Source organism: Hyposmocoma kahamanoa, unplaced genomic scaffold (genome assembly GCF_003589595.1).
Source record: "Hyposmocoma kahamanoa isolate Upper Pololo Valley unplaced genomic scaffold, ASM358959v1 87, whole genome shotgun sequence".
Lineage (NCBI taxonomy): Eukaryota > Metazoa > Arthropoda > Insecta > Lepidoptera > Cosmopterigidae > Hyposmocoma > Hyposmocoma kahamanoa.
Window position 1 is genome coordinate 2,199,154 of NW_020654422.1, and position 15,225 is coordinate 2,214,378.

The 15,225-nt window shown below is 38.6% G+C and overlaps 1 protein-coding gene across 1 annotated transcript in view; it reads left to right on the plus strand.

Moving 5' to 3' along the window:
• Positions 1-9,660, plus strand: part of LOC113235087 (CREB-binding protein-like) — a 28,349-nt gene extending 18,689 nt beyond the window's left edge. Inside the window, exons 11-19 of the mRNA XM_026470654.1 lie at positions 207-364; positions 2,528-2,638; positions 3,381-3,699; positions 4,082-4,225; positions 5,834-6,307; positions 6,658-6,891; positions 6,973-7,764; positions 7,891-7,904; positions 9,354-9,660. Of these exons, the coding sequence (XP_026326439.1) occupies positions 207-364; positions 2,528-2,638; positions 3,381-3,699; positions 4,082-4,225; positions 5,834-6,307; positions 6,658-6,891; positions 6,973-7,764; positions 7,891-7,904; positions 9,354-9,495 (2,388 nt within the window). The 3' untranslated portion in view covers positions 9,496-9,660. The remainder of the gene's footprint in view (positions 1-206; positions 365-2,527; positions 2,639-3,380; positions 3,700-4,081; positions 4,226-5,833; positions 6,308-6,657; positions 6,892-6,972; positions 7,765-7,890; positions 7,905-9,353) is intronic.
• Positions 9,661-15,225: the final 5,565 nt, after the last annotated feature.

Sequence of the window (15,225 nt, forward strand, 5' to 3'; positions counted from 1 at the left end):
AGCCTATAAGTAATCTAATAACGAAAGACACTGAAGTATATAATATCACAAAGACTAAAATAACCATGTATTCCATTTTCACATCACAATGTATAAACAACATAATATTAGAATTAATTAAAGTTTGCTTATAACCCACCATCTTGTGACAACAGATATAGTTAATATCTAAACAAAAGTGTATGTAACAAATGACAAATCCACAGCTATCCGAAGTGTTTGAGCAAGAGATTGACCCGGTGATGCAACGACTGGGCTACTGCTGCGGGCGCAAGTACACCTTCAACCCGCAAGTGCTCTGCTGCTACGGAAAACAACTTTGCACCATCCCCAGAGACGCCAAGTACTTCAGTTACCAGAACAGGTTAGTTTTAATGCATTTAAATCTACTTGTACTTTCGTTTTCATTGTTCCCACAACTTCATAGGAAATTAATTATTGATTTATAATCATATAGTTTCAATCTTCTAATGCTTTAGGGCTAACTTCATTTGTGAAAAAGTATAGATTCTTTTGCTGTGCCAATTTGCTGTTTGGCAAATATGAAATAGTGTTTCACAGTTTTAGTAGTCCAAAATTAGTAATATTATTACGTACCTTATTTTTAAATGCACATATTTTGTTTTTTTTTTTTTTAATCATTTGTAGTATGTTTTGTCATAATTTTTCTGAACAGCTAAATAATACAAAATGAACGACTTTTTTTTGTAGTACTAATTTGTCCCACGATTCTTGTAACTATTTATTAAAAATTGTCACTACGCGGTCGACGAATGCATTTCTTTCTGTATAAATTATTCATTTCAATTTCTGGTAATTCAACATACTATATATATATATAACATTATATATATTATATATATATATATATAATATGTGTGTATAATTACTAATTAAATAAGACACCTCAGCGTAAAACCCCGTACCAAAGTAAATGAACTGGCATTGTTTCATCAAGAACTAGTGTAAAAACGAAATTGCGGGACACGCTGAAACTCGAGCGGTCGTTAGATGCTCAGATCGAGTTCCCTCAATGGGTTGATCGAATTTCTTAAAACGATACATTGGTGAAGCTTTCTCTTGGTTATTTTCTTGTAAATGTAAAGTTCTTTTTACTAAACTATCTCACGACTTTGTTTTAATTACAAAGTCCAAGTTGTTTTGAGTTGTGCCCGCCTACTCCTATATTGCTTTTAATATAATCTTAACAACGCAATTTAAACTAAGCTGTTCACAAACGTTAAGATAATACGATATTAACCGTGTTCATTATAACTTCGTTTCAAAACATTGTGATCCTTGTGTAAATAATGTAATAAAAATATAATGTAATGTAGTACAAGTGGTGAGATTTTGACTTGTACATTTTGCTTTCTCATTTGTAATATTCGCTAATTTAATCAAAATAGCATCAATTTTTTGAGAGTTTAGTATTATCGCTTTAACTAAATGTTGACACTTAAAATCTTCATTATTCAAAGGAGGAACTTAGAGTCTAAAACTATTACTAGTTAAGATGACCACATGAAACAATGGGACTGGTATATCAAGTAAAACAAAAGTTAGAAGTTGAACTAGTTATGCTAAATAACTACCTTTCTCACATATGGTTTGAGTTGTCTGAAACTAAAGTGGTTAGACTAAAAAAAATTTTTCATTCCGTAAACGAAAAAATGAATATTTAACTTAAATATTGTTTAGTAGTTTCTTTATAGGTTATCTTTCGTGACCTGTGTATTCATAAATTTTATAAAACCTTGCATAATGCCTTTAGTTTTGTTTCCAACTGCCTTCATGTGATCATTTATTTTATTTTGTTGTACGATTTGGACCATAACACATCGACATTACTGCCTTCCTTGTCCCAGCTTATAGCAAGCTTCCTATCGCTTAATTGACGTGCCGCAAACCATACACGTTCTATGCTTCCTTTTTCTTTTATTTTGCACCGTCAATGCGAGGACAGATATAATCCTTGAATTTCTTCAAGAGTTTGACTTAAAAAACGCAATGAAATCATACACTTGACATTCTCACCTAAATCACTAAAGCTGACAATTTTTATATTGTTCAGACGACAATTGATTCGAAAAGATATCAATGATGATTGAAAAGAACTCATTTTTATTAAAAATCCATTTCTGACTCGATAAGGTAAACATTATATCCATAGACATAGAATCTTTCTTTAGAAACACCATATCTTCAATAAAGTATGGTTGACTGGTAGAGAATGCCTCACGGCATTAAATCCGCAATTTGTACTATATTGTATTGTGTAAAAAAGGTTAAGTAAATAAAATTCGACTTTGATACAATTTTTTACATAATGCCTCTGTCATTGACAGGTATTTATCCAATCCCATAACAATTTTGGTTATGTCATTGTGTTTTGGCTCAGCTGTGACTGTTCACTGACTAACCCTTTTATGTTCTCATTGCTTACTAAATTTTTTTCGCCCCCCACGCACGTCCTTGCACTGTTCCCGTCACGCTCGCCCGTTCACCCTGGATGGTGTGAATAAAGTCTAAAAGCGTATGGGGTTGTGTCCGATAGATACACCTTCTGCCAGAAATGCTTCAACGACATCCAGGGCGACACTGTCACGCTCGGCGATGACCCGCTGCAGTCTCAGACGTGAGTATTACCTTTTTTTTTATTACAAATTATAAAATAAATAAATTTATTATAAAATAAATTTATTACAAACATACAAACAAAATACAATTAAAAACAAACAAGTTCATTTTTTGACCCTTAAAATATTTCTTTTTAAAGTGTTGATTAACATTTGTTTGCCTGTAGAATTAAATCTCTCAACTCAGTGATTATAAAATGTACTTTTTTATGTCCTATCTGGTTTTATTTATTTATTTTTTTACGTCATGTTAGAAAAATATATCTCATACGAACAAGGACCCCGACAGGATACTGGAATCCACAATAAATACCCAACAAAATATACATTGTACTTGTGTAAAAACATTCATTACAATCTCAAACTATTCCAAAATGAAAAACATACATTGATATCTCTGGTGATGATGGTGAACTATCTGACAAAACTCTTTGTAAGGTATAATAACTTAAGAAAAGAGAGATTTATAATATGTTTATAAGGTATTTACGGCGAAGTTATTTATATTTATTGTATCTAGGAGAAATTTAGTTATTAACAAACCTCAAAATCAGTTGTCCTTGGCGATGTTGGAGATTTATAAAATACTAGAAAATACATTTTTTTGACACAACTACTCGTCAACAATAATGTTCTACTATTCTAGAACACTAACAATCCTAGAATATTAATGTTGAAATATATCAACTAAGCTAGGCGAAACACTTAATAACTAAAAATCATATATATATACATTTGCAGTGCTATCAAAAAGGATCAATTTAAAGAAATGAAGAACGACCACTTAGAACAAGAACCATTTGTAGTATGCATGGATTGCGGACGGAAGCAGCATCAAATCTGCGTACTCCACCATGACCAAATATGGCCGCAGGGCTTCTGTTGTGAAAATTGTTTGAAGCAAAAGGCAGCCAAACGAAAAGAGAACAAGTTTAGCGCAAAGAAACTTCCTACCTCAAAGCTTGGCATTTATATCGAGACGCGAGTTAATAATTTCCTCAAGAAGAAAGAGGCTGGTGCTGGTGAAGTGCATATCAGGGTGGTCGCGTCCTCAGATAAGGTACGTCTTAAACAAAACAACACACCCACATACATCTGTGTAAATAATCTCATGTTGGTCCCAATTTTGTTTATTCGTCCTGGATCCAGACTTGAACTTGTTTCCCTTCTGGCAATATGATGGGCATAAATTCAACATTAGACATGTTTTCGAACTAAGCGACATAATTCCTTACTTAGTAAGTAGACTTACTGAGATCTACATTGTTTTTTATTTTAATATTGTTTTCGTGTCTTTATCCAAGATTGCTGGAAGATAGGACAAGTTTTATTTAATCTTTCTCTTGTGCATCTAGCTAAGGACTGACAATTTTAACACTTAAACAAAATGTATGGTGTACAGAACACGGTTTTAGGAAATCAATGTAAAAATTGTTTTTCAGATGGTAGAAGTAAAACCGGGAATGAGATCTCGGTTTGTGGAGTCTGGGGAACTATGTGCTGAGTTCCCGTATCGCGCCAAAGCGCTGTTTGCATTTGAGGAAATCGACGGAACGGATATTTGTTTCTTTGGCATGCATGTGCAGGTATGACACCTTTATACCTTAACTGCTAATCTAATTCTCTCTAGTCTGTTAATCTAAATCTCAGAGAAAAGTTTAAAGAGACTGGTGTCATGACTGAGGGTATCACTACATTTACTCAAATATTTTGTGTGCCCGTAAAAATATACATCATTTCATTAAGAAAAAAGATGTCGATAATATTAACCTTAGAACTAAGTCCCAACACATGGTACCACAATTTCGTTTAACAAAGGTACACAATTCTTTTATGGGGAATTGTATACATTTTTAAGCTATATTAAAAATATTTTAATTGAAAAATCATATTACAAAATTGAAGACTACATGTTAGATATATGGAAAGACGACATGACTAGATTCCACACCATTCCTTTCACTCTAGATTCCATATATTGGATAGAATTTAAGTACAGTTGAAAAGAAGAACAATCCCTAGAGTTTATTGGTCGTTCTGAGAGAAGTTGGTGCAGTGAACAAGCAGTAGCTTAAAAATGACGTTTTCAAGCGTACATTTTTTTTATATTAATGGCTTTGTCTTCGCCTTTAGCCAATCAAAAGGTTAAGGAAACAGAATTACAGATTATAGAAAAGGTACGGGATTTGAATGAAATAAATTACTTACCTGTGGAATAAATGATAATTTGGTTCAAAAATCGAAAAAAAAAAAACTAATTTGGTTTGATTTAATTTAATACAGAACTTCGACGTACAGGGCCGTTTGGCATTGTCATCTCGATTCTTTTTATAGTTAATACGATGATACGCATTCGTCTGAAAAATGCCTATTAACTTTACCCTACAATTGCCCAATTTGGGATTTTAGTTGACATTCCTTATTTTTCTGCTGTAGTCTCAATTTTGTCCCCCCACACAATCCCCGAAATGTATGCATAGTCCAAGCAATCGTTTTGTTGTACGAAAGTGCAAGGAATGGCTTCTCTTGCAACAGAACTCGTCGTGTAGCTCGTCTGTTGTTGAATAGCAATCCGTAGTCATCTGGTATCAGCCATTTGTACCCTTTGTCTGCCTGATTTAATTTGTTTTGCTTGTCGTTGTAAGGTGCAACTATATCAAAATATATCACTCGTAACCAGTAAATAAATAGTTAGATTTAAATAGAATTAACGCTGATTATTTTTGATGTAGACAGAATTTTAGTAGTTGTGTTCCGACAATGTCCGACAGGGGAAAGACTGAAAAACAGCACTATGCAGAGGAAGAGTGTGTCTGAGTGTGTGTCTTTTTGACGAATAAAGTCCAATTTATTTATTTTTTAACGCGATATCAAAATCTATCGAAATTGGTTTAGTTGTCGAGTGTTAATATTTTGACATTGCCGTTGGAACATCTCCTTCTTTAATTTGGCGTATGTTTGAAATTACTCGCACAGGTAGAAGTTATGTGTGTAGACATCACTTTCATAATAACGCTCTTTCCAAACACTTGATCAGAAAAGACACCATAGAATGATAAGGTTAGGGTGTTAACGAAAAATAAAAGTGTTAAAGAAACATCGTTGTAAATACAGCCTACAATCGAGGAGACAGTAGTACCATACTGTGAGTAGTATTATGAATGACAATGACTTAATGTTACACTTTGTTTCAGGAATATGGCAGCGAAAGCCCATCACCAAACACAAGACGAGTATACATAGCATATCTAGATTCAGTACATTTCTTCCAACCACGGCAGTACCGGACTGCCGTTTACCACGAGATTCTCCTAGGCTATTTAGACTATGCCAAGCAGCTTGGCTACACGATGGCTCATATTTGGGCTTGTCCTCCTTCAGAAGGCGACGACTACATATTCCACTGCCACCCTCCCGAACAAAAAATCCCTAAACCTAAAAGACTACAGGAGTGGTATAAGAAAATGTTAGACAAGGGTATAATAGAAAGGATAATTTTAGACTACAAGGATATTCTTAAGCAAGCAATGGAGGATAACATCTCTTCGGCGGCTGAGCTGCCGTACTTTGAGGGAGATTTCTGGCCCAATGTACTCGAGGAATCCATCAAAGAGCTGGACCAAGAGGAAGAGGAGAAGAGAAAACAGGCTGAAGCCGCAGAGGCAGTGGTCAGTGTTCTGCTATACATATTTCATAACCGTATTACTCACATTATTATGTAGTGCTTTTAGTATTAACCCTGTAGATATTATTAAATTCGTAGCACATAGAAAAATTGGTAATGTCCATTAGTTCGTTCCGTGGCTTAGTTGGCATAGCGACTGGCACGGTTTGCTGGAAGACGTTGGTTCGAATCCAGCCGGATCGAAGGATTTTTTTGGACTAATTAATTTAAATTTAGAATATCGAAAAGTGAACAGAGGATACTTTAGTACGTGGCCGGTATGCGCATGTAAACAAGTAGCAGCACGTTGTTTGCTTAATTCACTGTAAATGCTCCAATAAAAATGCATTTTAGATATTCCAGTCGTCGGAGGAGAACGAGCAAGGCCCTGACGGTAAAAAGAAAGGTCAGAAGAAGGCGAAGAAGTCGAACAAGTCGAAGGCCGCTCAGCGTAAGAATAGCAAGAAGCAAAGCGACCAGCAGCAGGGTAGTGATCTCAGTGCAAAGATATTCGCCACCATGGAGAAACACAAGGAAGTATTCTTTGTGATCAGGCTACATTCCGCGCAGTCCGCTGCCAGCTTAGCAGTAAGTATAGTATCATCATTAGCATCATTATCATATCAATAGTGCATTACGTAATCTAAACAATTGTACTGTTTCTTACAGCCTATCCAGGACCCGGATCCGCTAGTAAACTGCGATCTCATGGACGGCCGCGACGCCTTCCTAACAATGGCGCGCGACCGTCACTACGAGTTCTCGTCGACACGACGCGCTCGATTCTCGACCCTCTGCATGCTGTACGAGCTCCACAACCAGGGACAAGACAAATTCGTGTACACATGCAACACCTGCAAGTCGCATGTGGAGACGCGTTACCACTGCACCGTGTGCGACGATTTCGACCTGTGCGTGCCTTGCCACGAGAAAGAAGGCCACCCACACAAGATGGAGAAGCTGGGACTGGACCTGGACGTGGGTTCGTCACCGGGAGACATGAAGCAGGCCAACCCTCAAGAGGCTCGCAAACAGTCCATCCAGCGCTGCATCCAGTCGCTGGTACACGCGTGCCAATGCCGCGACGCCAACTGCCGCCTGCCCTCGTGCCAGAAGATGAAGCGTGTGGTACAACACACCAAGATCTGCAAGCGCAAGACCAAGGGCGATTGCCCCATCTGCAAGCAGCTGATTGCACTGTGCTGCTACCATGCAAAGCATTGCCAAGAAACAAAGTGCTCAGTGCCGTTCTGCAGCAGCATCAAGCAGAAGTTAAAGCAGCAGCAAGTGCAGCAGCGAGTGCAGCAGCAACAGTTGCTGCGCCGGCGAATGGCCGCCATGAACACGCGCGGCGCGGCGCCCGGTGCCTCTTCGCCGCCCGCGCCGCAGCTAGCCAGCCCGCCGCCTTCCAAGCCGCAAGCCCACGCGCTACCTCACAACGTGCAGAAGGCGCTGCAACAGGTAAGGCGCTTGTACGATGTTAACAGGGTATACAATAGGTAGCAAAACTTAAATTAATTTTACAACGAGAGCTTTCTACTCTTTAACTTACATAATTTTCGTAACACGAGTCACTTTACCCCGCAGGTGCAGGAAGAAGCGGCCAGACAACAGGCGCCGTCGTACGGCAAGCAAGCGGCCATCGGCGGCATGGGCGGCGCGCGGGGGGCCGAATGGGCCGCGCGGTACCGTGCGCCGCCACCGCTGCACCACACCGCGCACGTGACGCACCCCACGCACGCGTCTCACGCGCCACACGGCGGCCACCCGCCGCACGTGGCGCGCCTGCCGCACCACGCCGCGCACGCGGCGCCGTCGGCGGGGCCCACGCACGCGCCCGTGGCCGTGGCGCTGCAGGGGCCCGCCGCGCCGCCGCATCCCCACCCCGTGCCGCAACCCCACGCGCCCAACCAAATGCAGGTCGGTGCTTCACTCCAGTGCCGAGTACCACCAGTAATCGATCCAAGCCGATTCGATATTCACCGTGACTTACGTCAACAGCAACGAGCGCCCGCGCCGCAGCAGCCGCAGTCGCAGCCACAGATGCACCAACGCGCGCTGCAGCAGCTCATGGCCACACTGCGCTCGCCCACCAGCCACAATCAGCAACAGGAGATCCTGCAGATTCTCAAGTCCAACCCGCAGCTTATGGCTGCCTTCATCAAGCAACGACAAGTCAGTTGAAATTTTTTTTTGGATTTCTTACACGTTTCTCACATCCCTTGGAGCTGTTACTGATGTATTTATTATTTTACTTATTTCATATTTCGTTACTCGGACATTGAAAATGTGGTTGTATAATTCTTGTTTGAATATAGTAGCGAATGTTATTAAATTACTACATACTCTTATTTAACTTAAGTGTATTGAATTATCGTTTTATTAGCAAAACGCCCAAAATCAACAACAAGCCGCGGGCGGCGTGGGCGGCGTCGGTGGCGTAGGTGGAGTAGGCGGCGTCGGCTTAGGCGGCGGTGTGCCACAGCAACAGCACATGCTGCAGCCGCAGCAGCAGCAGCGATTGCAACAGATGCAGCACATGCACACGCAGCAAACTCAGGTAAGTACGAAACGCTCTATTGACGTGCCGATGCCGGCGACGGCGACGGCGTCATGGCTCAGTTTCTCACGCAAAAGCTTTTCAGCAGATCGGCGGAGTGAGCGGGGTCGGAGGCGTAGGAGTGAGCGGCGTGGGCATGGGCGGTGTGGGCGGCGTGGGCGGCGGTGGTGTAGGGTCGGTGGGCATGGGCCACACACAGGCCGGTTGGTTCAAGCAGCAGGCGCCCGTGGCCGGCGGGCTAATGGGCATGCGCGCGCCGTACGGCGGCGCAGGCGTGGGCGGCGTTGGCGGCGTGGGCGCTGTGGGCCCGGGCGGCGCCAGGCTCAGCGCCCGCTACTTCGGCGCGGGTGGCGGCGTGGTGGCGCGCTCCCCGCCCGCCACGCCGTCGCCGCGCCCGCCCACGCCGTCGGAGCTGCTGCTGCTGCGCCAATCGCCCGCGCCATTGCAGCCGCCGCCGCCAGACGACCAGCTGCCGCCTATGACGCCGCAGGACCAGCTCACCAAGTTCGTGGAGCAGTTGTAGTGTACATAGCCGAGGGGTGGCGCGTCGCCTTGTAACATATAAGCTAAGCTGTCGCGACCGTCGCCCGCTATCCCTCGTCCGATCCTTATTTATTGAAGATGAAGTGTAGCGAGGGCCGTTAATGATTGAGTATTACGAATCGAGCGCTCAATGTACAAAATGTAAATATGAGAGGAGTGCGTTCTGTCCGCTTCTGCGTAGCGTAAGTTGTTCGTAGTGTAGGTACATTATGATACTTATTCTGTTTATTGTAATTAAATCATTTTATAATATAATTATGTGATCATTATAATACTGTTGTTTTTGTTCAACCTACTTCAGATATTTACCTATTATGTAATCTACGGACATTTTGTGTTTCGGCTGTCGTCGGGTTTCTATTCAGTTGCACGGCCTTTTCTTCATTATACAGATACGTATACGGACTTGCTACTACATTTTATGCTATTATTGAATGCTAAAGTCACAGGCACAAGGACTACAAACTTTGTTTGCTTTGTTATATTTGTATTACATAATATAATACTTTATTGCACCAAATAAATACATCAGAAATTCATACATTAACAGAAAGTGAGGCAGTGAGAGCTAAGGTTATAAGCGGGCAATAAATAGCATGCAAGAGATAATGCGGAAGAAATAAAAATTAGTAAACTTAGTTTTTTCCAAAATTTTAAAATTAATCATTTGTATTTTCTCATTTTATTTTGATGTTGTTCCATGGCATTTTAATCTTTATAATTTTTGTGTCATCTAAATCGTTAAATTTGGAAAAGCCCGTAAAAACTTGCAGCAACTTGATACTGGTTTAATCTTAAAAATAGCACCGCCAGTAAGCAAAAATACATGAAGTTAACATACGGATAGCCAAAATACCCACGAAAATGTAAATTTTTTCCATGAACAGGTCACACCGCGCGCGAAAGAAACTTTGCCTCAAGTAGCCGCGGCTACTAAGCTAACCGAGCTAAGGTCGCATAGGTGGTTGCATGCAGCTACGTCAGTTTAAGCTAACTTAGCTTCGCTCGCGGTGTGTCCTGCGCTTAATTTTGATCCATTTCTAGAAGATATAATAACACGACGCTCTTTTTATGAATATTAGCCCCATCGAGTATATTATACTGTGTTGGTCATACCGGAAAATTGTAGGTTATTTAAAATAAAATGTTAAAAGAAGATATTATAAACATTTTATTCTCAGTGGCAACATCTGTTGTCTTCTGAGGAAACCAAGGTCGATTTAGTTCCTTGAGTTACGAATCAATATGAGTCTTCAAATGCAGAATTTAATCAAAATTCACAAAAAAGGGTCAAACACGGCACGGTAGGAACATCAAAATTTGGGGCTTATTATTGGGTCTTGGAGTAGGACCACTTTGGGTAGTTAAAACTGCTTTTTAACCGACTTCAAAAAGGAGGTTCTCAATTCGACTGTTTTATTTTTATGTATGTTACGCGATAACTCCGCCATTTGTGGACCGATTTTGAGGATTCTTTTTTGTTGGAAAGTGGGCACCTCAAAGTGGTCCCATTTAAATCTGAAGAAAATAATCGACCTTTAAGGGCGGCAAACTAGGGGTTGAATGACTTTTGAGGTTATAACTAGAATACTTGAAACGAATATTCGACTTATTCGGTCTGCTTTTTGCTATTCAGCCGAATAGAATCACATCGGCTCATATATTCGGCTCAATACCGTTTGTATTTAAGTTCATGAAAGTTAATAATTCTGAAGTCAAATGAGGCTATCAGCGATAAATGGTGTAACCATAGATTTAGTATATGGTGTAACATAAGCACGTAATAATTATTTGATATTTTTATGTAAAAAAATTAATTAATAATTAAACAGTTTTTATACAAAAAAATAGCATCCAAATATCTAATATTTATACAGTTACTTATAAATCTGCCAACTACTAAAATCACGGAAATGTGCGATGGAATTGCATGATTTAATTCCACCTGTCCATCATCGGGGGACTAGACATAGGCTGGGGTTCCACCCCTATGTTGTGTATATACACACGAAGCGTTTTGCTTCCATATTTATATGATGAGCAGCTAAGAATTACACTGAATTCTCTGCCTGCAGACTTATTCCCCGAATGCTATAACTTGTGTCATTATTTTAGTGTATGCTACATCGTCGACCTCGTCGTCACAATCAGATGATTTGGAGGTCAAATGCGCATTCTTTTTTATTAAAAAATCTAGTGGTTGTTACCATTTTCCGTAAACAGTTTTTAAACAAAATAATACTAATTAGTATAAAAAACGATTTAATTATAGTCTTGTGACAATGTTAAAATAAACATTAAGGTATTGTTTAATATTAGTTTTAACATGTTGATGTAAGGCTTAAAAAATTTCAACTTAAATATTCATCACGATTTTATATTCATATCATACATTCCTTTCCCATACAGGACGCGACAGAAACTTAGAATTGACACATTATTATAGGACAAAATAATATATGTATTTTAAAATTAAGAGTCACTACAAAGTGGTAGCTTACGAGACCAGTGCAAATAAATGCTGATAAGTAATAACGTGTTAACTCGCAAAATTGAGAATTTAAAGCTAATTTGTTCTTGTCGTCTTGTCCACATTATACAAACATAGGCTAAGTGATTTGAAACGTCCGAATATTACAAAGAAACAGTAGACTTCATTAACCAAACTACGAAAAACATCTTTAGGCGCCATTTTCTCAAAACTATAATCATGTTGGTTGGCACGTTGTTGCTTATCAGCATCATTACAAGACGCAGTAGTCGTGATCTCTCAACATATGTTTTCCTCTAACCACCTCTAAACCAGTATGAACATCATCTAGAGAAAATTTAGTGAAACATTTTTAGTTTAGTTTATATTGTAAAGGAACATACTAATAAATATAAACAAAAAATGTAAACATGCAGTCTGGTATTTAAAGCTAAAAGACAATAAATATTAATTTTTACATAAAAGTTATATGATGAAAATCACAAGAGAACACTATTATGTACATACATTAGCAAAAGCTTTGTGACATCTTGTACGAGAATGCCTTAATTATTTCACACGCATAATTTAAAAAAATGCTGGCCCAGAACAAGCTTTTCGAGTACTTTAATTTAAAAAAGTTAAGTATCAAAGTATTCCACAAATATTAAAGGTAACCGTCTTACAATTCTAACTTTACCACTCAAAAGAGTTCCATCGCAATAAGGCTCAATTTATATTGCGGCGCAACGGAATGGAAGCGAATTTTTGTAACAATATTATACATTGCATAATGAACTTTATGGTCAATTATGTAACGTACAAACTAGATTTTGGTTCGTATCTAGTTTGTACGTTACGTAATTGACCATAAAGTTCATTATGCAATGTATAATATCGTTACAAAAATTCGCTTCCATTCCGTTCCGCCGCAATATAAATTGAGCCTAAATTACCAATATCTTAAATAAAGGCCAACTAACACTACACCCATTTCTTAGCAAGGCATCTACTCACCAGTTAAGTTTTTTTTTTTTATTTTGCTTCCCAACTATTGTTGGCAACTTTTTTCTTAACTCTGTATACATCATTATGAAAAAGATTATAATCTACGTCTGAAGCTTAAGTCATGATTTAGGCAGACTGCTTAGTGAATACCTCGGCACAGTGTTAGTCGATCTTTATACTTCTTCCGATTTTAAGTAGCGTTATTTAAAAATATTTTATACAAAGGTCATTTTTTAATACTTAACGATCTAAAATAATCGACGCCACTCGAAAATATATTGAGCATTAATTAAAACAAATCGTTTCTATACATGGCCCAACTGTATAAATTATAATGGCGTGATGTCAAAACGAAAGTTCAACAGAACTCCTGTATCCACAATTGTAGTCTATGTATTCCGTGGGACCCCTGACCATTTATATTTAAATTAACAAAACGTTGTATAAGAAAGAGTGAGAATTAAGTAACAAAAACTAGAAAAAGCTGAGTCGGTTTTCAGTACATCTTAGTAACACATTTAAATAACAGCATTTTTGCACAACTCATATTTTCATTGAACGATTCTAACGTTATCTATCATAAACACAAGTTAAAATAAAACATAATTTATACACCAGCGACCTTAAAAACTAACGCAATGTATTAAAACAACAAACAAAAATATTACAACAAAAGGAACAATTTGGCCGTTTGCCGCTTCAAGATGCATGGCGAGATAGCTCCACATACATTGTTTGGTACGTATAATTAGCAAAGTAAAATTCAAAAAGAACTCAGGTTTACCTATATTGTTGTGGATATTCTAAAGATTCGCACGAAGCGTTACGCTTCCACATTTATATAGAGAAAGGCTATGGTTTGGCTACAGAGTGCAATTCCTTGAACACTATAAACTTGAGCCTTGTAAGGCGACACTGAGGCATTATTTAGATGTGCATTCTTCATCGTCAACCTCATCGTAACTTTTTATCAGGTGAGTTGGAGGTCAATTGCGCACTTAGGCGATTATCACACTGTGCTGCACCACGCAGCGGAGTCCGCGGGGCGACTGATCATGCACCCCGCAGACTAGTACGGCGCGTGTTTTCTATACCAATTGAGACATTTCGGTACAACGTTAAAAAACGCAGGTCCGCATACCGTTGCGTGGTGCGAGTATCGCCTTATTGTACGACATAGTGAATAATAAACTACGTATTCTACTTTGAAAGTCCGTAAGTCTCCGGAGTGCAAAATTAAGTATGTTATTTATTCGCTGAAAATGTCACATACATTTTCAGCTACAAATTTATATCGACATTAACAAAAGCTACTTAAAACAGAGTTCGCACGCGATACAACCTTGAAACATATTGCGGCCAAAATCGTAGGCAACGGCGATTTCAAGCAACAAAACGCAGGTTTTTATTAGTATTTTATTTGTACTTGAAAGCAAGAGACGAATATTACTCAATAATTATAGAAAACACTTGAAATCCCCTATCGCCTACGATAAATAAGAGACAAACAAAAACATATTCAAAAATTTCACACATCATATTTCATTAACCACTTATAAGATCCATAAAGTTATTAACTACATGTAAACAGTAATGTATTATGCACATTTCTTTATTTATTTTTTGTATTTTTTTCTTCTTGCTTTTACATAAACACACCTGCTAACATTTAAGTACCAAATCAGGTAGCCGTATTACCGTGTCAAATTTATATCCCCGATACAAATAACAGTGATAGCGACTGAGAATAAACGGACAAATGGTAAATGCAAGTTTCACAATAAATACAGAGGCAGTTGCTTAAAAAGATCGTCCAAACAATATTGGGAATGTGCAGTTATATTATCAATTTTGTTATGTCCCTTGATATAATAAACTTAATATGCCATCACTCAGTCTTTCAATTCATGAACTGTATATAATACATATATCCAAAATTCAGCAATAAGCAATAGATAAAATGAAAATGATACAGTAAATTTCATTACATATTTACAACAATTCTCGTTGAATACTCGCACTGCGGGACTATGTGCGGTGGCGAGTTTCGCGTATATTATTTGTAATTATTCTACATTGTTCTGGATTCTACGTCATGAAGTATGGCTCAACGGTACATATAATGCTCAGAAAATTATTGGTACAGTCAAGCACGCATCACGCCTGACACTACTACTTTGGACCGTTCTTATCGCAAACAGCATACAGTTGAATTTAAATCTTAAGTGTCAAGTTTAACGTACTCATATGTACACGGTACTAATGGACATGGATATGAAGTTGCGAATACAAATATGCTGAAAACTGGAAACTAGAATTCTATAATCTATCTTATTTGAAG